Source organism: Tamandua tetradactyla, chromosome 1 (assembly GCF_023851605.1).
Source record: "Tamandua tetradactyla isolate mTamTet1 chromosome 1, mTamTet1.pri, whole genome shotgun sequence".
Taxonomy (NCBI): Eukaryota; Metazoa; Chordata; class Mammalia; order Pilosa; family Myrmecophagidae; genus Tamandua; species Tamandua tetradactyla.
In genome coordinates this window covers 132572531-132598045 of record NC_135327.1, presented here as the reverse complement: position 1 = coordinate 132598045, position 25515 = coordinate 132572531, and the positions used below count along the sequence as shown (strand labels likewise).

Sequence of the window (25515 nt, the reverse complement as noted above, 5' to 3'; positions counted from 1 at the left end):
GAATGTGGAGTATTGTTGAGTGCCTGGGCATTAGTGGAATAACACAACAACAGAGAAGTCTGGAAGACTTCCCAGCTTACACATCTGCCCCTGTATTACAGGCTCTCAGTTGATGGCAATCAGGGAGGCATAAAGAGACGGCTAAATTGAATTTATTCACAGTGGGTGGACTCTACATTGCATCTTTATGTGAAAAATATGTAGGAAAAATCCCTCCAATTCTGGAAACATGAGAAAAATGAAAAGAAACATCTCTGGCTACCAGCCCAGTTAACTAACAATTATATGGTGAACCACCCTGTGTGAGAGAGAAGCGCAGCTGGTGGGGTACACACGAGGCCAGAGGCAGGTCACAGCTCAGAGGCTGGTGAATGAGGCCAAGTGGTCCCCGGTTCTGCCTCTGCCCAGGGTTTCGTTTATTTGTTTTCTTCCCCCCTCCCCCCTTTGCCCATTTGGTGGCTTGGATGTGTATTACACTCCAGCAGATTTGTTCCAAAGGTCCAGGCATTTTTAAATGTTATGTAATAGAAACTAACCTTGAATTCATTTACATTCTCAGAAACCATAGGAGTCTCCTGCTTAGAATGAACTTGAACTATTAGTGTTCTAAAGGGGGCCAGAACACTAATCAATTTCAAATTTAACACACACTGTATATATTTTTTCTTTAAATAATCTCATTGTGAGAATTATTTAAAACAAATAAATAAATCTTAGATTAAAGAAAATCAGCCCCATAACCAAGTTCTTGTCCCTTTATGCTCTGCTTCTGGTGATGCCACATTTATCTTCCTCCATTGTCTCCATTTGACCGGAGTTGGTGACATAGCACACGGCGTATTGGAGTGATTAAAAGGAAAGCTCTTTGAAGGTTGAAATGTGAGGTGTTACTAGCACCTTTACAGACTACTCCCAAGTTGCCTGAGAGGGAATATTCCGAAGCCCTTATTTCTATAGTTCCCTTAACAGAAAATGGCCTGTGGTTGAAGCATGAGTATCAAAGTAGGCAACTTCAGTTTAGGTTCATCTGTATATTTTCTTTTCATAACTGGTATTCTTTTTTGTTTTGTTTTGTTTTTTTATTAGAGAATTTGTAGGTTTACAGAAAAATCATACAGAATTCCCATATACCACTTTGCATTAATGTGGTAACTTTGTTACAATTCATGGAAGAACATTTTTATAACTGTACTATTACTTATGGTTCATAATTTACAATAAGGCTCACTGCTTGTGTTGTACAAACCTAAGTGTTTTTTACAATTTTATTTCTAGTAACATATATACAACCTAAAATTTTCCCTTTTAACCACATTCAAATATGTAATTCAGTGCTGTTTATTACATTCACAATGTTGTGCTTTCATCACCATCATTCATTACCAAAACTACCATCAACCCAAATACAAACTCTGTATAATATAAGCATTAAGTCCTTATTCCCTACTCCACTGTGTCCCCTGGTATTCTATAATCTAGACTTTGACTCTACGAGTTTACTTATTCTAATTATTTCCTATCAGTGAGGGAATAAATTTTTGTCCTTTTGTTTATTGCTTATTTCACTCAATAAGATGTCCTCAAGGTTCGTCTTTGTCATATGCATCAAAATATCAATCCTTTTCATGGCTGAATAACATTCCATTGTGAGTATATACCACATTTTATTTATCCATTCAGTGGTTGATGGACACTTGGGTTGCTTCCTATTTTGGGCAATTGTAAATAATTGGTATTCTTGCTAATATTTAAAATGCATTTTATATGTTTTTTAGAAATTATCACATTTCTGACCCAGTAAATTTTATCATTCTTTTAAACTTCTGACAGGAAGAAATTATGTCTCTGACTTCAAACATATTGTACAACATTTCATTATTATTTTTACTATTCTGTTTTTGTATCTTGTTTATGTTGTTTTGCTCAGAAATTTGCTTCCTTTCCCTCCTTTACACTCTAGTTCTGTCCCCACAGGACTCAGAGTTTTATAAATACCTGGCATTTCATCACTTGGTAGACTTCCTTCATATTTCCCTTCTTTCATGGAATGCTTAATTTGTTATTTGGCTTTTGAGATAAAGATATAGAACTTGCTTTAATACATACCAGGCTTTCTGGATTAACCTAATGTCTGTTAGAGTTATCTTATTGATGTTTAATTCTTTGTAAAGTTTCAAAATACGCCTTTAGTAAAATAGCATCCCTAATAAGGGTTTTGAATTGATGTATTTTCATAGGGTTTTGGCAATGTAGAGATAGAAATCTGCGGTAAAGAAATTAAGTAGTTGATTAACATTTGCTTACTTTACCTTCTCCTTGTCAGAAGTGCTTTCATTTTGTGCTGGAATATGATGCATTATGCAGACTGTACCTCAACAGTGAAATGTCAGCACAGTCAATTTAGAAAGTTCAGCTCCTCTACAAAGAGATAATGTAATCTATGGCCACTGAATTAAGACATGGAATTTTCTCTACTCTTAAAGTGATAAGTAAAAACTGTTCAGCCTTACAAATCAAAACCAGGCTTGAACGTGGGGTTGGGGGCTATCCATTTGTCTAATGTGAACAAGGATAATATATTTGGTATTATTAAATGTAGACCTTCAGTGAAAGGCAATTCATTTAAAATGAAGAAAGTAGCAAGGGAACAGACAAAGGACATTTAAGAACCGAGCAGCAGGTAAAGGTCAGGGGTTTCGTTCTCTGATAATAGTGGCTTAATGGTAATTTCTATGCATATAATTCACCCATCAATTCCTTTATAGCTAAAACACTGCACATGTCTTGGAAAACTAAGGTTTTAAGGATCTCATTTCTTCAGCAAACTTAGGAATTATTATTAGAGGAAAATTAGGATTAAAAAAGGAAGGAAACTCCCCAGCATGGAGGAGGAGGGAGAACATGTCTGTTAATCTATGTAAAGATTCTTCAGATATAGTCTGGATTTTGCCCTTTTCTCTGCATTTCAAACATAGAGCTTAAAAGTTTTCTTAGTTTAACAGAAGAAAGGAAAAGGAATTGGAATGGAGTAATCTGTACATATGTCTTTAAATTTCTCGGATTATACTTATATAATCCTGTACATGATCCATTATTACCATACTACAAAGCCAATAATTAAAATTTTAGGCAAACTTCAACAAAAGGAAGACATTAACAAACATTAATAGGACAAATGGCTCACTAATGAAAAAAAGACATGTTTGCATTTACTTACCACATTAATTAAATATTTTTGAGTAAATGTACCTATTAAATGTAAAATATAAATGTAAAAATAAAATAAAATAATTAGAAAAGCAGATGTTTTCTCTCCCACTAGGGTGGGAGTTTCTAAGCATAATAAGAGAGAAATCATAAAGATAAAAATCAGTGGATATGTCTACATAAAAAAAGAAAAGTTTTATATGCTAGACATACAAAATATAAGATGAAATATTAAAAACTAAGAAATAAGTACTTATAGTATTTGTAACATTAAATTGCTAATATATATAGTACAGAAAAAGTTGGCAGAGATCATTTTTGAGTGAATATGTCAATGTAAACCGAACAAATGACAGGCAAGGCAATGCACCACGTACAACTCAATACCAATGGCCAAGACACGTGAGAAGGTAAGCTCACAGTCACGAATATTCAAAGACATATACATTAAAACATTTTGATTTTTTTGTATCAAATTGGTAAAGTTTTTTTAAATGATGATGTGCAATTTTTCCTCAGGAGCCCAGAAAAAGCACTAATTTAGGGCTTTTGCTGGCAAATTAGCAACATACTATTATTTATCAAAAGCCTTAATCATAGGCTTTAATTCATTTATTTGACTTCCAGGAATTTGTCCTAAGAAAATACTAAAGTAAACAAAGTACAGAAAGAAAGGACATTTCTTACTTTTTTTTTTTTTCCTTAAGAGCAACATGAACTACTTAAATAAAATATGAACAGCCATGGGTGACTATGGTGTCAAGAGTGTGGAGAGAGAACAAGAAAAACATGGTATTAAAATTGAGTGATGAGGGGGCATTATCTGCAGTATAATGGTTAGTGGCAGAAAAGTTGGGTAGCCATGAAAATATTGCTTGTGCTTAGCCATGCTTAGTGGTCTCATGGTTCTTCCTGTGTTACAGTATTTGCAAAACCATTTAGATTGCTTTTATAGTAAAAACGACAAAAATAAAACAGACATATTCATAGAAAAATGCAAGTATTCCAAGAAGTTTTTAAAATATCTTAAACCCCCACGGGGACAATATGGCATGGTAAATGGCATAAGGTATTGCCTCTTTTATTCATCTGGTTCCCTCAAGTTCAATAGAAGCTTAGGGACTGCCGATTAACTCACTAGTTGCAGCATAAACATCATCAATTTCAAGAGCAGCTTTATAAGAATGTCAGTAGGTAACTGACTCATGACCTGCCCAACCGCACCCGACTGTGAAACGGCTCAGTAAGGAAACATTCTCCTACTGGCAGAGAATAACCTGGTGACAGCCTCTGTACCACAGGAGATCCTATCCCCTCCCTCAGGCTTTTTTTTTTTGAATGGAAGAAAGATTCCAAACTGTGACCTTCTGGATAAGGAGCAGAAGGCATCCCGCTGGGAAAAATGCTTCAAATCTAGTCTGGATTTTGCCCTTTTCCTCGGCTCAGGAAGCAATATTGTATATTCTGGACAATATGAAACTGCCTATTTACAAAGCCTGATGAAAATATTTGAAATATTACAGCTCAAATAATTTCAAGTAAAATTCAATAAATACACTATTTCTGCTCCATTGAAATTCATGGAGCTTGGTACCACCCTGATGGCATGACAGACAGTTAAATGCTACATTAAAGTAATGCAAAGCATTTCCATGAAATGAAAGTTGTGGAAGCAAACACACATGGATAGGCAAATGTGCACATCTATAACTAGAGATTACTGCAGGCAGAGTACCTACATTTAAAAAAAAGAAAGTCAAATGAAATTTGCCATGGAAGAAAAATCATTTACTAAAGAATTAAATTTAACTGAAAAGGAATTTCAAACTTCATTAACTACAAAATTGAAAATAGTTATGCAAAATTTAAAAGTAAAATATAATCTACCAACGAAACTATGCATGTTTCTTCGGTAAAAGTAAATGTTTTATATTTTGAAATTAAAGAATTACTTTTATGGCAAGTAATACTTCAATATACATTGGTAAAAATGGGACCTGCAAGCTAAATTTTCAGTGCAACTACCCTCCTGCCATATTGTAGAATTTATGGATAGCAGTAATAACAAAAAACTCAAGTTTTTATTGGATAAATTTGAAATAATAAAGAATGAAGTTATTCCCTTGGTATTAAGTATATAAAGGGTCAATATTATAATGGAAAAATTTAGTTTTGAAGATATTAGATGAAAAGAATGATATTAACTTCTTAACCTAAGGACAGAACATATCTTAAATCAACCTATGCTAAAATTTTGTTGTTGTTGCATGCTGTATGGTGGGGTCACATTTCATTCTTTTTCCATGTATCCCTCTATTGCAGCACCATTTTTTGAATTTTTTCATTTTGTTTTGTTTTTTTTTGCTTGTTTGTTTTTTGGGAAGTGCATGGACCAGGAATTGAACCTGGGTCTCCCATATGGCAGGCGAGAATTCTACTACAGAACTACGCTCACATCCTCTATGATAAACTTTTTCCTTTTTTGCATGAGCAGGCACTGGGAATTGAACCCAGGTCTCCGGCATGGCAAGCAAAACTCTGCCTGCTGAGCCACCATGGCCCGCCCCCTATGATAAACTTTTGATTCTTCTACTGCAGGGTTTCTCTACCTTGGCACTACTGGCATTTTGAGACAGATAATTCTCTGTTGTGAAGGGCTGTCTTGTGCATTGCAGGAGGTTTAGCAGCATCTTTGGCCTCTACCCACTAAATGTCAGTAGCATCCCAATCACCCACACCATTGTGTCAGCCAAAAATTTTCCAGACACTGCCAAACTTTCCATGGGGACTAAAATCACCTGATCCTAAGAACCACTGTTCTATACCAATGTTGACGGCTTACAGATAACATTTAAAGTGTTTACAGAATTATCAATGAATTAGTTATTTTAGAGAGCATTCAGCCCAGCTACTTATATGACAGAGAAACTAAGTGCTCAAGAAGTTCCAACCTGCCCATAAATCTGCAGCAATGAATCTAAACGTAGAATCAGAATTTGCTGAACATGAGATCAGTGGTCTTTACTGTTGTACATCTCCTCCATGATAGACAATATCCGTAACTTTATGGCCATATTTTACATTTGTAAGCACCTCCGCTTTGAAATTTCACATTCTCCTAAGTATTTTTCATTTGCTTCTCATGGTAACTCTCGAGTTTACTGTACTCATTTGAGAAAATTCTTAGAGGGCTAAGTGGTCGATATTGCCCCAGGTAACAGGACCATGTTTCAATTCACAACCTGAATCTTGTGCTCTCTCCATTACTCATTAGTATTCTCAGTTTGAGAGTTTAGAACTCCAAATCAAGAAACACTGGTTTCCTTTGGGCATTGCAATTGGAAAACAATTCTGCCAATTTGATTTTTGCTTCATGATATTCAAATAATCTTAACTCAGATTTCTCATAGTACCCACACATCCCCTTCAATTCAGTAATATTTATAACTTATCTACTTCAATAAAATTTCTATGATATGTTTCTGTCACGGATATGTGCTAGGAAAACGGAAATAGAAGAGTCAAACGACAAATAGCATCCATATTATTTTTCCCTCTCTTGGCTTAATGTTAATATATGAAAGTAAAAAGGTAACGTATTCAGCTTCTTCGTATGATAAACAGGCAGATATTTCTTTTTTTATAGGTATTCAAATATGTTTTATTTTATTATCTAAATTGAGCATGATAAAAAATAAATAAATTGAGCATGATATTAGTCAAAACATAATCATTATGCTTTAGTGAGGGGTACAGGAAGATGTGTTTTTTTTTCTTCTCACTCAGAGAACTGTCCTAAAATATCGGCAATACATGATAAATAAAAATTTGAAAAGCATTCAAGTAAATTTAATTTTTAAATATTCAGTCTGCTTTTCAATGTTTTCATGAGTACATTTGTGCTAAATTGAACTATTCTAATCTCAACACGTTGTTTTTTTGGTGTTAATTAGTATAAACTGATATTTTCCTTTTTATCAAATAGCGATGAGAACATCATGTGGTACTAAAACTTGAACAGCTCTCACACCAGAAGCTTGATTTAACCATTAGATTATCTTCCTCAAGGAGAGCATTCTTTGAATGATTATAACTTACCTCCTCTTGATGTTCATCTCCTGACTGCTGGATATACCACTTAATAGATGCTTGTTGGGATTTGGGTATACATTCCAGAAAGGTTGAATTAAATTCAATGCCAAAAATCACCTTTTCATCAGCAGTCTCCTGACTAATAGCTGGAAAGCAAACAGGAGATAGAGGCTTAACCTTAACTTGATTTCAAAAGCAATGGGAAAATTGACTGATTTAGAACAGATGCCATGAAGGAAAGAATCATGCACATTATTAAAGAGAAAGGAAATTCACATTATAATATTGTGACCTAAGAGTCAAATATTATCTGAGTGATTTTTAAAACTCTATTCCTGCATTATAGCTTTTACTTTTTAATTGGTATATTACCTATTATCAATTTTTCAATAATAGTCACAAGCTCTAACTCTAATCATTGAATCTCTTTCGTTAAGCCACATAAGGCTTTTGCATCTTTTAATGTTTTTACACCTCTTCTTATATATAAAATGTAACCAGTTTAATGGATAGTTCTGGAAGAGTAATTTTCTTTACCTTTAAAGAGAAATTTTATAATAATTTTGTCCATAGAGTTTATCATATAGCATTAGGAAATTTTTGAGGCCAGAAAATATGGTGGCCTCTCCTTGCTGGAATTATTATAATGATAAAACTAAGCTAGATGCCCCAAAAGATAGAATTTTGAACCTTATCATTATTATCTACCACCAAAGTTTCTTTTTATTCAAGGAGGGATGCTCCAGCCCAACCTGCATTTGCTATGAGATGGGTAAAGCTCATACCATCGGAGCAGTGCCTCCGATATTTTATTCTTGTAAAACAAACGCACCACCTGAAATACATTCCATGCAGGGTAGCCAAAGGCTGTGTCCCTTGTGTGATCTAAGATCTGGAGCCCAAATTTGATGAACTATAAAATGATAACTGCTCATCCTGGCTTGAATATGTGCTTTTTCATCATATATTCAGATGTCTCAATCTACAGATGGGCCTACTTAACATTTTAGATAAACACCAAAGATTAAAACTTAAGGGACATAAGTAAATCCTAAAATCCTAAACCTAAACCTAAGTACACAAAATTATCAACAAATGGCATGAATGCACATACATCCAATTGTTAAGCTTTTTTTTTTTCAAGAAACTTCTTTTGAACTTATTTGTGTTTTACCGGTAACAATTAAGTTAAGAAACGCTGTACCATTATGACTTAACCTCATACAACCTTCAAAATGTGCACATTTCATATGAAACGTATATTCTCTCCACTATCCCAAAGAATTCAATGGATTATATTTGAGATTTTCATAGTTAATAAATTCCTAAAGCACAGAAAGATCACTAACGCTGATCATAGAAGAGAAAGATATTCATCATCTCATAATAACAGAAGATATTTTCCTGTGTAAAGAGAGCTTGTAAATAAAGTAGGGAGGATGCAGATTGTTAGGAAATAGGGACAAAAACCCAGGAGGAACTTGATTAGACTGATTCAAAAGATAATTTGTCAGTGTAGTAGGCAATAAATTAGTGAAATCTAATGGATAACTGAATAATTTCAGCTATTGAAATAATTTCAGATACTGAAATAATAATTTTATACAATCATTTTTATCAGTGAAAAATAGTATGTCTATGATACAATATGACACTACATCAGTTTCACCCAAAATGAATATCTAGAATTTATTATTGCTTCTAATGTTTGTTTCATTTGGGTTTTTAAATTTCCCATCTTGAGAGTTAAAAATGCATATATGTATGTATGTATGAGTTTATATTTATTGATAGAAAATATTCTATTATCTACTTTTTAAAGGTAAAAAATGTGTACATAGTGTTAGAGAATAGCAGAGTATATAATTTTGGAAAGATCATTTTATTCTTCTAGAGTGCATACTTTTTTTTCACAGTGAAATGCCTGGAATATTTCTTTAAAATTAATATATGGTACATAGTTGGAGTACAAAATTAAAGATGTTTAACATTGCTCAATAGTTCATATATATGCCCTGATGATTTTATATCATGAATAATCATATATTATCACAGCATTTAACAATTAAAGTAATGAGAAAAGAAAGGAGGGATGGAAGAATGGGAACAACTAGTGGCCTATTATTGGACTTGGTTACTGAGTGAAATGTAATATACATTCATGTAGGGTTATTAAGCAAGTCATCTCCTCTATTTCTTTACTAAGAAATATTGTTCATATTTCTGTCCCCCTTTTCTTTCCTTTGGGATTGCAACTACTTTAGTTCATAATTATCCTAATAATCTCACTTTAAGTCCTACAATTGATTCTCGGCCTTTAGTTTCTCCTATTCCAATAACGTATCTGTACCAGCGTCAATTACTTTTGTTTTCTAAACTTACCTACCCATTCCCCTACATAGAAATATGAAAGAATGTCCACAGGAGCTCCCATAAGTTTATCCCAAGGATAAAACACATAGATCAATACAGGGATTCCCACAACCTTCAGCCAACCAATGATAGTCTGTCTAACTTTAATTAATTACTTCATAAATTTTATCAAATTTGCCTTTTTCCTCAAATCATAGCTCAAATGCTGTCCATTTGAGTATCTTTTCCTTTAACCATCAGTAAGTGAATAGCCTTGTGTGCCTACTCTACCCAGGCCTTGCTTGAGCTATAAGGAGATATAGGGTCAATATGATAGGCAAAGTTGATGCCCTCAAGAAGCTGACATTCTGGAAAGGGAGACAAAGTAATCAACTAAATGAAAAAATGAAGAATATTGTATCTGCTAGTGCTATGCATTAAAAAATAAATAAATCAGGTTAGGGAACATGAAGAGCAAGAGGAGGAAGATATTTCAAACAGGATAATCAGAGAAGGTCTCTCTGAGGAACTGACATGTAAGTATAGAATTAAATGAGGTGAAGATGGTGCTATGTGGACACCTGCAGAGAAGAGTCCTTCAGGTACAGAGGTCAGCAAATGCAAACATGTCTGAGGCAGGAACCAGATTTGTGCTTTTGAGAAAAGTGTAAGAAATCCAGTGAGTAAATCAAGTGACAATGATGCAAGAGGACAGAGAATGTATTAGGAACCAGGTCAAGTACAGTCTTATAGACCATGGCAAAGCTTATGGACTTTTTGTTTTTTACCAATTTGTGCTGAGGCTAGTGGAAGATTTTGAGTAGAAGAATAACATTATTTACATTTTTTAAAAGATTACTCTGGCTTCCGAGTGGAAAATAGACTGAAGAGGGGCAATTATGGCAGCAGGAAGACCAGTTTAGAAGAAGCTACTGAAGAGATGCAGTGGCTTAAACAAGGCTGGCATCTGTGAAGGCATGTGCAGTAGAGCAAAAGCTTTCAGAGAATGGGTACAGGGTTTGAAAGAGATACAAGAATTAAAAAAATGACTCTTAGCTTTTTGACCTAAGCAATTGGGTGAACGGTGGCACCTTCTATTAATATGAGAGATTAGGCAGAACAAATAGTTTTTGAGAAGATAAGAATTCATTTTCAGACCTATGATTGACAAAATGATTAGGCAACCAAGTGGAGTTCTTGACCAGCAGTTAAACATACAAATCTGGCAGACAGGGGAGAGGTCAGAACCTCTATGTGGGACTTAGTCTCAAAATGGAAATTGATGGGGCTTAGGAAATGAATAGAGAGAGACTGGGAAATGATGGAAAAGTGGTTTAGGGCATTCCAATGTTTAGAAGGTGGGAAGAAAAGGAAAGTTAAAAACCCTCAGAAGAAGCAGCCTGTAAGACAAAACATCTGTAGGAAGGATGTGGTGCCGTGGAAGGAGAGTGCTGGGACGTGGCCTCTGGAAATAGAAAGACTTGATTTGTAGTTCTTGCCAATTTCCATTAAGCAAAACTCCCACCATGATGGATTTCAAGCTACCAATCGTTTACCAATCAGCTCACAAAATTCCCAAATATTTAATAATTGATTCTCATAGGGCCATATGAATTGGCTCTAGTACATTGCTGTATGGAAATGAATCGAAAGTGTTTCAGGGAGGAGGGAGTTAAGAGATTAAGTAAAAATGAGAACTGAAAATCCGTCATTGGATTTTCAAGGAGGAAATTGCTGGTGACCTTGAGAAGAATGGGTTCAGGAGAATGATGGCTACAAAAGACTGCACAATGGGTTATGGAAAGAATGGGATATGGTGAAGTGGAGACAGTAATTGCATGAGTGCCTTAGGCAGCAATTATTTTTTATTCTGCTTTCTCCATAACACTTGTCAATTTCTGAAATAGTATATATTTTCTTTCTTTTATTGCCTAGCCACTCTCTTAACATACCTTTGAATACAAGTTCTGTGAGAGCATGCACTGCTTTCTTTTTTGTTCATTGGTGTATCCTCAACATCTATAACAGTCCCTAGTAAATCTCACATGCACACATGCATTACTGTATGCAGAGCACACAGGAATGATTGCTGAATACAATACCGGACAAGACAGCAAGTCACCGACAAATCAGAATGAGAGGTCAAACACATTTTTCATTCTCAGAAGAATGAAAATATGAATTTAAAATAATTGTTTTGTTTTGTTTTCAAATCTAGAAAGCACTGCATGACAGCCAGTTTGAGACTATAAAATATGGGTTGTTTATCTCCATGAGCAGTGAAGTAGTTACTAGCAATGTGATAAAGAAGGAAGGCAATCCTTTAGTTCCCTCAATTGTGTGTGTGTGTGCATGCATGTGCGTGTACATGTATGCATGTGCATGCATGCCTGTGTGTGCATCTTCTACCTGGAAGCAGGGCTAGAGAGTAAAAAGTAACCAAAGCTCTGGAATATATACATTTATTGATATTTTCCCTTTGTTATCAAGGCTTACTGCTTGGACCTCATCTTGATTCCCCACACTGTTCATCTCCTACTTAGGCTTCTAGGATCTGCCATTCTATGAAGTTTCCTCTGAACAATATAGTCTCTGGTGATCTCTCTTTTGTCTCAACTCCCTCATCACTCATTGTGTCTTATGACTTTTCCCCAAAGACATCGAAAGATCTCTTAGAAGTTTCTTTGACTCATGGTATGCCCAGGACAATTACATGCACATGGAAGTCACTTAATACATATTTATTGATTAAATGAATACATGACTCAGTAAATGAATAAAAAATAAAGTGTAGGTCACCTAAAACTTCTTTCTAATAAGTGCCTACTTTTTTTTAATCAAACTTTTCTGGAAGGGCCTCTAGGTTTAAATGACCAAATGTGTTGGGCTATACCCTGCTTTATCTCTAAAAGCCATTTCCAAGCTATCCAACTTTATAAGCTTGGATAAGGCAGTAAAAAAAAAAAAAAAAAAGCAACAGTACAGGAATTTTAAAAGACATATGAAACAAATACTGATATAACAAAGGATTATTCACATAAGGATGTAGACATGGAGTTGATTTTTAAAATCTCCTCTTGCTTTTCCATAATTTAAGCATTTCACAGAATGAAAGCTTCCTATATAATAGCACAAGTCTCTACTTTTTTCCAAATAAATGTTTTAAGTCATATAATAAAACGATACAGAGAGACTTGGCTTAATTTTTTTAATGGGAGAAAAGCAATTAAATCTATACTTACTGTCTTCTATGTCCCAGCACTGGGTGATTGGGTCCCCATACTTTACATCTTGGCGTCTAGCTCGCCTACAGAAAGGGGTTTAAATTGTTTAGAACTTCAAGCATTATCTTTGGAATGTAGAAAGTCTAAACCTAACACTAATAACAGTAATATATGCAGAACTATACTTGTCCTTCTGTTGAACTTAAATGCAGGCCACCATTCCAATTCAATATGACATTAATTCAAATGCTACTAGTACTAGAATACTCAAACAGAATGAATCTTATTTGGGCAATATGATGACCTAAATTTATTTAAATATTACTGCTACCTTTTTCTCTCACTTTTGACAAAGTATTCAATAGACAAGGTTCAATACAAATACAATCCCAGTTTCATACACATCAAAAAAGGCATAGTTATCCTGGCCCTGCTTTTCTGTCAGCCATTGGGAAGGTAATAAGATATAAAATAACTGTAGTTACTGGGAAGGAAAGTACACACAAATGCATATGAAGATACATTGTTACATAGATTTGATTAACCGCAAATTAAATACTGCCTCTTGAAATACAAGTTTGGTATGCATGAATGGCCACACTTATTTCTATCTGCCAATACGTAGTTTGCTTTTCTGGTAGTAGTGATAAAGTGAATAATGGCTTTCTGCCTTACTGCCACATATTTTCTTGATGAGAAAATAGTAACTACTGAATAAAGAAAGGAAAAAAATCTGCTACATCTTAGTTTTAAAAGTCTGACATTCTTAATAACATTTTCATAGGCTTCGATAATTTTATGTTGCCACTTCTGTGATCACAGAAGTACAGTACATCTTTTGCAATATCTAATTTGTTCCTTAAGGATGATGTTGACTGGCTGACAATCTGGTACAAGATTCATCCATTCTGCACATGTTTTGGCTCACACAGACACTGTGATGAGCAAGGCAAAACAGCACAATGGCCTGTCTACAATATCAGGGATATAGTTTGGGTCATACGCAAGGAATGAAATTATGATAGTATGAGGTACTTAATGTCAAAAATGTTTTAAGCCTTGGCTTCATAAGGAACAAGGTCAATTTGTCAAACTGCAGGTTTATTACCAACTAATGAGCATTCTTGGTTTTGGCCTCTAGAAAAGCATTCCCCAAAGAGCTACGATAATGAGCATATTCTCCACCAAAAACCATAATGCTGGTGACATTTTTACTTTCAACTTGTAATCACGGTATCTAACCATTTACATTTACTTCAGAGGATTTAAATAAATAAAACATTTCTTAATATTAAGTTATATTTGCTTTTGCACTATACAATCAATTCCTAATTCCCCAGATTTTGAGATTTGACACATCAGAAAAATTCCATGAAGGAAAAAGAGCTTGTGGTAGTAGAACTAAAATGAACATGCCTGTTATCTTATTTGGTTCATAAAAAGACCTAAAGATTTAAAAATATCCTCCAAAATGTGCTGATATCTTCCCTATAGGAAAATGTACTTTAAACAATTCTTTAGGAAATAGGCATTCAGGTTGTTTCCAGCTATTTGGCAAGTACATAGTGTTGCAATGGACATCCTCGGAAATAAATTGCAAATCTGTAGAATAAACCCCAAGCTGGAGTGCAAGGGTGGTTCAGTGGCAGAATGTGCACCTTCCATGTGGGAGACCAGGTTCGATTCGCAGACCATGTACCACCCACCGCCCCCTCAAAAAAGAAATTCCAAGCTGGGCTCAAAATAGTGTTATTTTTTTCAAGCACATATAGCAAAAAATTACAAACAACCAGGAAATATCTATGTAACAGAAACTGACCAATCAGCACTTATTAGAGTAAAAATAAGATTGCAGGGAAAATCAATAGGACGTATTGTAGGTTGTATTAACCCACAAATATTCATAGATTTGCAGAACTGGAGGTGTGAGTGTATACCTATTAAAGAGAAGATATAGGAAGAATAAAGTAATAAATAAAAACAAACTTTTAATGGTGTTTGATATATACAAAAGGTGAAAAAATAAACCATTTATCAGAATTTATTAAGTTCCATTATTGGGATTTCAGGACATTTCATTTTATCTCCTTCAAATTTTAGTTTTTAGGCAAAAACATAAAGCAGTATTTTTATATTCCTAAAACAGACCATGTATTCTAATATATTTTGGACTATAAGTAAGGCATTCAAGTGAGATGTTCATGGTCTAGAAAGGAAGGCTCCATGGGCTTCTACCTTTTTGAAGTAGGTGCATATCGAGAACATGCATTTCCATCCCAGGCACAGTAGGGGTCTCTGGCAAGGCAACAGTCTGCACAAGCTTTCCCATAAGTGTTACATCTGTGTAAGGAGAGTTGAACCAATCCATCTCGGGAACCAATGTACAATTGTTGCTGCAAATTAGGCAAAACAAATGAATTAGAAGCATCTTTTAGACTTGTCTGAAGAACTTCCCTTTCTCGAATATCATGTAATCGGTCTACATCTTTCTTCCTGGGTGTCCTGCCTGTTGTAATCATTTATAAAGAAACATAATGAAGAATGAAATAAGCCAATCACTTCTACCACTGATAGGTTTGAGGTACAATGGTTTGAAGATGTGGATTCTGAAATGGACAGCATTCTGTAGAGCTAGAGTAACTGTGGCAGTAATTTAAGCAGGTCAAAAACAGCTGCTAGACTGAAGAATTAAGATGTCAAATTCTTTCCTGATAGTTGAAAATATACTTTGGTAGATTATATCAAGCACAGATGCTATACACAAAATGTATGGTCTTCCTCTTCCATGGCTTCTTAGATGTAAGGTGACTGAAAAGAGATGTATAAAATTGGCCTGTGGTTTTAACTATTCACTTGTTAATGAAGTGCTGATCCCTGAAGGGGAATGATTTGTAAGTGGGAGAGAAGGTATTTGGTACCATGTGAAGAAAATATTGAAGAGGATAGAGGGATGTTGTATCACAAATGAAGGGCTGCAGGAACTCTAAAATCGAGCAAATAAAATTACATTTCAAAAATAAGTCTTGAAAATAATGAGCTACTCCCCATATGTATTTATTTGAGTGTGTATATGGGTGACCCTTCCATCTCCTTTGATGATTTCTTTCTTTGCATCAACTATTGGCTTACTTTCTTTTCTAATCTCATTTTTTTTATCTTTCTTATTGTACAGACTCAAGAGTATCTAGAAGGCAGCAATCAAATGTGAACAGAATGATTCCCCTAAATCTACTCCTCTTTCCCCATGTCCTTATAGACATCGCATCCACCCATTCACCCAAGACAGAAATCTGGGAGTTGTCGACTGTTCATTTCTTCATATTCAATCTGTCAGCTTGTCTTTTCCATTATTTCTTATAGAACTCTCTAATCTGTTTCCTCTTCTCCCTCTCCACTCCCATTGCCTTTGTTTGGGTCTTTATCTTTCTTCCCTGGATTACTTCTAAGTGTCCTATTTCCCCCCACTTTAGCCTTTTTTTTCTAGCTCCCCTCACCTCCTTCCCAGGGCTCAATCCATCTTCCACCCTGCCATCAGACTGATCTTTTTAAAAGGAATATCTTATCATGACACCCTTCTGCTTAAAATATTTAAAGGTTTCCATTGCCCTTAAGATAAAATCTTAACTTCTTAGTAGGACATATAAGGACACATAAGGATGTTCCTAATCTTGTTCTGGCTTGCTTTTCCAGATTCATTCTTACCCTCCTTTCCCCTTGATCACACAGATACCTTTTTGCACTGATTGTACACAAACTTATTAGAATAAGCTATGTTCTCTTAGTCCTCACACCTTTGCAAATATTCTGTCCTTTTACTTGACATATATTCCCCATTCCACCCCTCTTTGTATATATTTAGATAACTACGACATCCTTCATGGCTCAAGTTTTATCTCTTCTCTCAGCTCTCTTCCCCTGCCTCTCCTCTCCCTTTAAGGCTAGTTTCTCTCCTCTGTCTCCCTTATACATATTTCCCTGCACTGTTAGAATGCTTCTTTGTCTCTCAGTATCACCATGAGCTCCTAGAGGTTAAAGACTGTCATTCATTCCATATCTGTACCTTTTAACTCAGTTGTAGGCCTTCAAGAAGTAATGCTGAATGAACAAAGGAATGAAAACTGAAAAGTGATAGATAACCTGGTTAAGTACCAAGGGAGGCATGCGTGTTTATATATATATATATATACTATGTGGGTAAGGATATTTTAGACTGATTTTGCAAACTCTGTTCCATTTAAGATCCTGCATAAATGACTTGAAGAAAAAAACCTATTTGGATCTTTTCCCTCATAACTGCAGTGTTGTAACAGGCAGGGGTAGATTAAGACAATTTTAGTCACACCTTAATGTTGAACATATTATCACATAACTTTCTTAAACCTTTGGGTGCATATAGAAATGGTAATGCAAATATGAATCTCCTGAATCAGTTCGGCTATAGAATGTCATACCAGGAAGCTGTTAAATAATATTATTTATTATTATCATTATTATAATTAGCTACATGCAATTAATATTTACTAATGCCAGCTCTCCAATTAAGAACTTTGCATACAGCATCCTATTGAAACTCATAAAAATATTATGAGGGGGAATATTATTATTCCAATTTCACTGTTGGGGAAATTTTTGCAAGTCAGAAATTAAGTGGTGGAACTGGAGGTTGACACGAGGGCTGTCTGCCACTACAGTCCATATCTAACTCCTGGACGCCCAGATAAAAAACTCTTTTAATGGGTTATGACTAATATTCTATGGGGTATACTATCACTTTGACCAAAAGACATCCTCACGAGACTAGAAAAGAGCTCCATTTTCAAGAGCTAAAGAAAGGACTGAATGTATTATTTAATTAAAGAAATCTGGTTCCACCTCTCCCAAAACAAATTGGAAATAATGGTCTCCGACCAATTAAAACTAAAACAAATAATCCAAAGCTTTTTACATCATTTATAATACAACTTCTAATTTCAAAAGATCTTCTCTAAAAAGAACTTTGATTCAAGCAACATTTTGTTTTCGTGGTTAGTTTTCATATGATAATTAGAAATTACCTGCTTCAGAGACAACTCCATGTTCAAAATGGCTGATGAGTACTGAAAATAGAAGCCAAATGTTAGTAAAGATAATCATTAACAGGTTTTTATGTTAAATAATATGTTGTTCTATTGAACCATAGATTATTGAAGAAAATTTCAAAATCCTGATATAGGGAAGAAAAAGGATCTTATACTTTGCTATTTCTTCCCAATGTATACTGATTCTACTGTAGCATAAACAATCGAAAGAGTTATTTCAAAGTACCCTGCTAAAGAAAAGTTACCTTAATATATGGGAACACTCTGCACTAAAATTGTTCCCAGGTACCCAGAAGGAAATCTGCTTATCTTAACTGCTTCCATATAATTTAAATGAGTGTTGACAAGAATATCTCCATAATTATTTATTACTTCTTTCTGCTCTTACTTATCTCTGTGGTTCAAAAACTTGTTCACGCAGTAACGTTCTGAAAAGTTATAGTGCTCCTTGCGAAAGACCAAGTTCTTTATGGAACACTATACAATACTGATAGACGCGATTTCACGATATGAAACAGGGCCAATGCATGCAATCTATGCATGCAAGATAAAATCAGGAGCATGAACACAAAAGTTACAAAATTATTAAGGATGGAATGTTTTTAAAGTGTTTCAAATCTACCTACCTACTGACCTACCTACCTACCTACCTACCTATCCATCCATCTATCCATCCATCTATCTTTCTGTCATCAATCTATCTGCATCTGTTTTGCTATCTTAGTCACTTCACACCAGCAAGTAATTTACAGATGGACAAACAGAGCAGACGCCAATGACTTAAGAACAATATATGAAAGATAAGTTTAAAGTTAGAAAGTTCTATCAGATCATTTTTGTGGTTATGAACTAAAGAAATGTGACCATATTAAATCTTAACAGTGAAATCCAAACAATGCCTCTTGACCACTGTCTAAGAACCTGAATGAGATTCTCTGCAGTGAACCTGTCTCTGCTGTGTGGCCTTATTTTGGGCCTTTGGGTTTGCATTTTTAGGGACATTTCCCTGAGGAACCACACAGGGTTTTTGTTTTTGGTAGATGCCAGATAGCAGGTCTTGTTCTTGTTAACTTCTTGACCACTATTATCATCCCAATGTAAACAGGATCCAGTGGAACACAGCAAGTTAATTAACTTGAGTCCCTCTACTTTTTTTAAAGCAATAGAAGTTTACATGGAAACAGCTCATTTTAAAAATAAACTGTCTCATCCACACACAAAAAGTCACAAGATATTTTTAAAAGCTCTTCTAAGAAATACGATTTTATTTCTAATCTTAATTTTAAATTGAAATTCATTTCAAATTTACTTGTGAACAAGACATTTCTAAAACTTGGAGAACAATTCTTTGATATCCATGAACACTTTTGGAGGGTGAGATAAATATAGCACACATAAAGAATTACTATTATGCAACCAATTTTTTTTACTTCCTTACAAAAAGGTCAGGATGCATGATTTATACACTCTTCCAGTTTTCTCAAATTCAATTGGGCATAGTTTAAAAGTAAAATTTATAAAGTAGGAAAGCATCTGGATAGTAAAAGAGACCTCAGGCTTTTATCTAATGTGACAATTTTTCTGACGGTATGCTTGGAAAATGCAGTAATGAGGGGTAATCCCAGGAGCACTAAATTCAGTGGTATCTATACAGGAAGGCAGGTCCTATTCTAAGATGCTTTTATAACTTTTTTCCATTGCTTACAGGAAAGAAAAATAAAGGAGTCAATTTCAAAGACTTTTCCAGGAAAAGTGATGGTGGATTAAAACAAATGTGCTCTCTATCAAGGAATACTCAGTTTCATCATCTTTTCTCCCAGAACTCTGGCTTGAGTCTTACCTTGAAAATCTGCAACTCCTCCAGCACTACCTCTTCCATATTCCACTTTTCCTTTGAAATGCTGACAACTTTTAAGACCGTCCCAATGTCTGAAAAAATACATAACCCATGAACCTACTGTTTCTATTTCAATATTTAGTTGTAAGCATATTCTGTGCAATCTTCCTATTACTCCCTTCACTTTTTTTAAAAGTCTTCAAGAAATCCAATTAAATAAAGCATGCAAGAAGTGAAATGCAATGTATATGAGTTTTGCCTTCTGAAATAGTATAGCTTTTAGCTAATAAACACATACTTATCCAGATGATGTTAAAAGACCCATACACGGAGCATATTCCTAATAATAGATATATATGTGTCTCATTTAAATATTGACCGAAATGCTAAGAAAGATGGAACAAAGTTTTTGGAACTTGATTGAAAATGTTAAAATAGAATAAAATGAATTCTTCCTCTATTTTTATATGTGTGTGTATGAACATTATTTAGTGTAAGAAATATTTATTCATATATTGATATCTAACTCACTATGAAAGGCCAGACATATACTCTTCTAATAATGTTAAAAAATAGATGATACATCCTTGAAAATGAGGAGAAACCATGGCCCATTTTTCAAATGTATTTTCATAAATAAATATATATATAATGGGCTTTAAACTGAACTTTTGTTCAAAATTATTTGTTTGACTTAAAGAATTAACAAGGATGAAAATGTAAGCCCAAAATTGGCATTTAGGAAAGATGTCTTAAGTACAGCATTTTATGTTGCAGTTGCACAAGGTGGCATACAATTACAAAAAGCTGATCAAAGGAACTTTTTAGAAAAAGTAAAAATTCTCACTTGAAATTAATTTATACAAAATAGATGTTTTTGGGTGGGCAACTGCGGCTCAGTGGCAGGGTTCCCACCTGCTGTGCCGGAGACCAGGGTTCGATTCCCAGTGCCAGCCCATGTAAAAAAATATATGTATAGATAGATGTTTTTAATCTTTCCAGAATAGGTGTTGTTGTTTTTTGACTTAACACGGTAATGATTATGCTTATACAAAATAGTCTGGATTATTTAACTCTGACATCCTTGAAAAATATTAAATATATTTTTCCAAATGTCAAAATTAAAAATGTCTAGGTACCTACCTACCTACCTATCAGTGATCTATCTTCTTATTATTATTTTTCATTATCATCTCTTTCTTTTTTAGCAGCTCTACAATTTTCTCAGTAAAAGTTAGGGAGTACCACCTAGTGGCTATATAGCTTTTCCAACACTAATCTGTTGGAATGAGCTTTGAAAGTTGATCAGTTCAATGGAAAAGGCAAACTCAGTAGAAGTAGTGACAAATTCAGAAATTCAAGTTTTCACCCTTTAGTAACCATTCCAAATTCTTGGGAACATAACTTCTCTTGGACCTCAGTATTGCCATTTATAATATAATGCATTCGACAAGTATTGTTTTTTCTACAGACCTCTGCATCTGACAACCAACACATCAATAAATGTAACTTCTTTGAAACCAACATACTTTTAAAATAAGATTATTTAAAAATTGTTTTGGGGTGCACAGGTGTTGCTAGAACGCACACCTTACATGTGGGAGACCTGGGTTTGATTCCCAGACCATGCACCCCCCCAAAAAAAATTATTTTGCAGTCCCCAAAACCTACTCCAATAAAAAGTGAGTTTCTTGAAAACTTATTAATTCCCATTGCTTTATGCAATGCTTGATCCATGTAACATTATCCAGAATGATGCAATGCTTTTATTTTAATGCTACATGCTCTCTATACTGTCACTAGAATCGAAATAACATATTAGATAATAACTTTCCTGGTATTTGAGAATCAGCAAATAAGCATATGTCTCTGTCTGGAAAAAAAAATTATAATTATTGAGTTGGCAGACAAAAAAGAAAAACAAAACAGGTTCTAAAAACGAGATTTCACTTAATGTGCAAAATTCAAATACAGGGAAAAATAATCTTCAAGAAGTTTCTACCAATAGATCTTTACACAATCATGCTTTACTTTTTCAAAAATTATCTGAAGTCAAGTAAGTCGGCAGTTCTCAAAACTAGGTGAGGGATCCTTTGAGATAGGGCTTATCACTTACCTCTGTAGGGAAAAAGAAATATGAAGTTTGAAAATAAAGAATGGGTGCACCGCCCTGCTTTTTTATTTTTAGTCCATAGTCATTAAACAAATATGTACTGAGCACTCTATCTAGGGTAGACACATCTCAGTCATAATATGCAAATATATTTTGTAATCTGAAACTGCTAAAAAAAAGGTTTGCGATATGTGGAATTATCAATAAGAGTGTATGCTTTGCAATTTAATGAAGTACTGATTAGGGATTAGCTAACGATTACGAGAAGTGTTTTCTAAATGTCTGTTTTCTTTGTTAACGGAACATTCTTTTGAAAGAAGGCATAATCTCGTTAGCACGGACCTGTGCCAAGAAACATGACATCATACTGCCCGTCCTCCGCGACGACGTGGTCCACCACCACCTGCGTCAGTCTGTAATCCACGTCCACGCGCTTGAACGTCGGTTCTCCTGCTACCGGGTACACCGCCTTGTACATCACAGGGTGCCGCTTTATGAAACTGATGACGTCATCTGGAAAATCCCGGGTGGATTTAATCAATGGGTCATAGGTTTTGCTTGGACACTGAAAAGAAATGCAGAGGGGAGTAAAGACATTTTAGAGAAACTTCCTTCTGATACAGTTTTTAAGGCCTATTACTGGTAATATTAAAGGAATGGACAGTTACTGCCATCACTCTGGAGTCGGATGTACTTGTAAATGAAGGCAGTGTATGTACTTCCAATACATTTCAAGGCAGTTTTGTCTCTCAAAAATATTCTAAATTGTATCTGTATTTTCTAAATGTCCCCAGTGAACTTAGATTATTGTTTCTTATGAAATTTAACATAAAATAACTTTTAAGAAAACTGATCTTTAAACATAGGAACATAGGGGAAATCATTATTTTCAATTTCCTTTCAGTAAATTAAGATTTCTGTTTTAAGTTAAAATCATATTTATTAAAAATGAAAAGGTACAAATCAACAGGTCATAAAAATCTTTTGAAAGATCTTTATTAGTTTGAAGTTGTAATTATCTAGCTATTTATAAGTGGTGTGGAAAACTATACTATGAACATTTAATTCAAGAGCTTTTCCCCTAAAGGATTTGTGAAGAAACCCTCAGGGAATTTTTCTACTTGCGCCTAAAACTGTCTTTTGTGCCTTCAAGAGTTCACTAATTCAATAGTTAGCAAAGCCTGCCCCCTGGTGGTTATACATTAAATGTTCAAACTAATGAACATGTAGTACATATTAAATGAATTTGATGTGGCTTTTATCCAGAGAACATGAAAAAAGAGAGGGATCACTTTATATTTTCACTGCATATGTCTTCCACCACAAATATTATAAATCATTTTATAATGTCAGTATATTATAATTTAGGAAATTATCCGATTGATAACAGAACAAATCTGTTTTCACATTCAATTCCTTAAATGGAGCTAATACGTTCTTTTGGGAAGGAAAACTTTGGTTATGTGATTGTAGGCATAGAGAAGAAAATTAGTGACATTAAGGGAAGTTTGTGGGAAAGTGCTGCTTTTCTCCTATTGCAGTTTTTTAATGCAAATTGGAAACAGTCTCCACTGAACTGAGCTATTCATTCTTTTACACTAATTAGAATCCTGTCAAGGATCCATAAATATACTGTATTCCTCAGTCTAAGTATTCAAGTGTCATTCATCCTCAGGGAGTTAAAAGCACTGGATTTAGTCTCAGTATATGATTCTCAACCCCAAATTTCATAACAATAAAATCACAATGCCTCACCGAACTAGGAGAAATATCAAAGAGGTTGTTCCAAAAAAAAAATCTGTTAATAATTTTCTATAAATAATTTGAGAATAATTTAAATTATATTATCTTTCACATAAGTTTTATCTGAGTCCTTCTGAGATATCAATTTACTTCTCCCAGGTCTGCACCAAACAGTTGAGAAATAGCCCAGGATATTTGCCTTTATACTCACTTAGCATCTTCTTAACTGATTGTACGTCTAAAGATCTAAGCCTGTGTCTTCAGTCATTGGTTCTAGCACTTCCTTCGGCCAAGTGGAATCTGTCCACTCGATAATGGAAGAAACCCTATATTTAATAAATTAAGCTCCAATTTGGATATATAGAGCTCAGAAAATATAAAGCTGTTGCCCAGTCACAGGCTGCAGGTTTGAGGCTCAGTAAAAGTCCATTCACGGTGGGCTTATACATTATAATGCCCACAATGCAATCTAGTTGGCCCACATTAGTATCAAACAAAAGCAAGATTTTGTCTACATTCCATTTTGTAACAGTCCTTTAAAAAAAAAAATCCTCTTTCAACTTTGTAGCTGTGGTTGTACTATAGCCAACATGTGAAAAGAAATAATATCATGGCATTCAGGCCACAATTTTTTATATCAAATTTTTGAATGATTAGATTATTTATTGTAAAAGAAATGGTGCTAAAAGAACATATGAGCATTTAGAAAAGAAACAAACAGGGATTTTCTTCATATTCACCTCTGATGAAAAGAGGAATAAAACCTAAAAGAATAAAAAAGATGGAAAACCTGGTTTCTATTGATTTTATTATAAAATGATCCTCTTTGAAAATACATTTTTCCTTATGGCAAGCTTTCCCTCGTGGCATGATGCCAGCGTTTAAACAAGATCTTTTAAAAATAAGATCTTTATCATCTAGGCCGCAATGCCCCATCTCTCCGAACGTCTCCACTGTGCTTTCACAAATGAAAGTTATTTGGTAGAGTTATTCCCTGAGGCTTACGATAGTCCAGTTTGAACCAAATATTATTTTAGTACATTCAAACCAGTGGAACTTTTGCTTTGATATCGTATAGCTGGGCAGCACACAGATCTAAAAATATTTTGAGATGCCAAGCAACACACGCAGGTAATAGTAAATTGGGAAAGAAAATTCCATTTAAAAAAAAGGAGAAAGTGTGGGGAAATGCTATAACTGAAACAAATGGTCATATTCAATTATTAATTTTACTTCAAAATTCAATTTTTTTTTCTATTGCAGCTGTACAGCCCAGGCATTAAAAATCTAGTGAAATTTTTTTCATAGATAAGCACTTTTAATTTCTAGGTATTAGCAGAATCTATCTGAATGTACTGCAGAGGATCATTTATTTCTGCCTTCAGCTTCCTAAGATTAGCCGGTGAGTAACTTGAGCTCCTATGAGTGTAGGAAATAAATCAGGGAAGTTATCTGTGTTTCTACTGTTTTAAAAAACTAAGATTAAGACAGTTTAAAATTTGAGCGAGAAAAAAAAGAGAGCTATCGTCCAAACTTTAAAACGGCACTATCTTGCTGGAAGCATTCATACCAGCACAGGGGTAGAAGAGAAAAGAGAACCTGCCCAGACAGACCCTGAGATGAAAGGGAACCCAACAGCCCCAAGTCCTGGTTCCGAGCCTATCTCCCCTGGCTGGCTGCCGCGGCTGGCGAGGTGTGAGTCTGTTATGCTTGGCAGAACCGCCTGTTTGTATAGGGCTTTAGTAGTGCTGCGGGAAGCAATGGGCAAGAGAAGAAAAATGGTTCTTATCCAATGAGAGAACTTTGCCCCTTGGCAAAACACCAGACAGCTGTTAAAAGTTTTCTCCCCCCTGTTGCTTCAGGCTATTC

The 25515-nt window shown here is 34.7% G+C and overlaps 1 protein-coding gene across 1 annotated transcript in view; it reads right to left on the bottom strand.

The window, feature by feature from the left end:
* Positions 1 to 25515, bottom strand: part of LOC143675251 (semaphorin-3D) — a 46058-nt gene that overhangs the window by 7315 nt on the left and 13228 nt on the right. The window contains exons 4-9 of the mRNA XM_077151674.1: positions 22246 to 22468; positions 19794 to 19882; positions 17930 to 17971; positions 15111 to 15268; positions 12894 to 12958; positions 7306 to 7445 (exon numbers count right to left, since the gene is read on the bottom strand). Of these exons, the coding sequence (XP_077007789.1) occupies positions 7306 to 7445; positions 12894 to 12958; positions 15111 to 15268; positions 17930 to 17971; positions 19794 to 19882; positions 22246 to 22468 (717 nt within the window). The remainder of the gene's footprint in view (positions 1 to 7305; positions 7446 to 12893; positions 12959 to 15110; positions 15269 to 17929; positions 17972 to 19793; positions 19883 to 22245; positions 22469 to 25515) is intronic.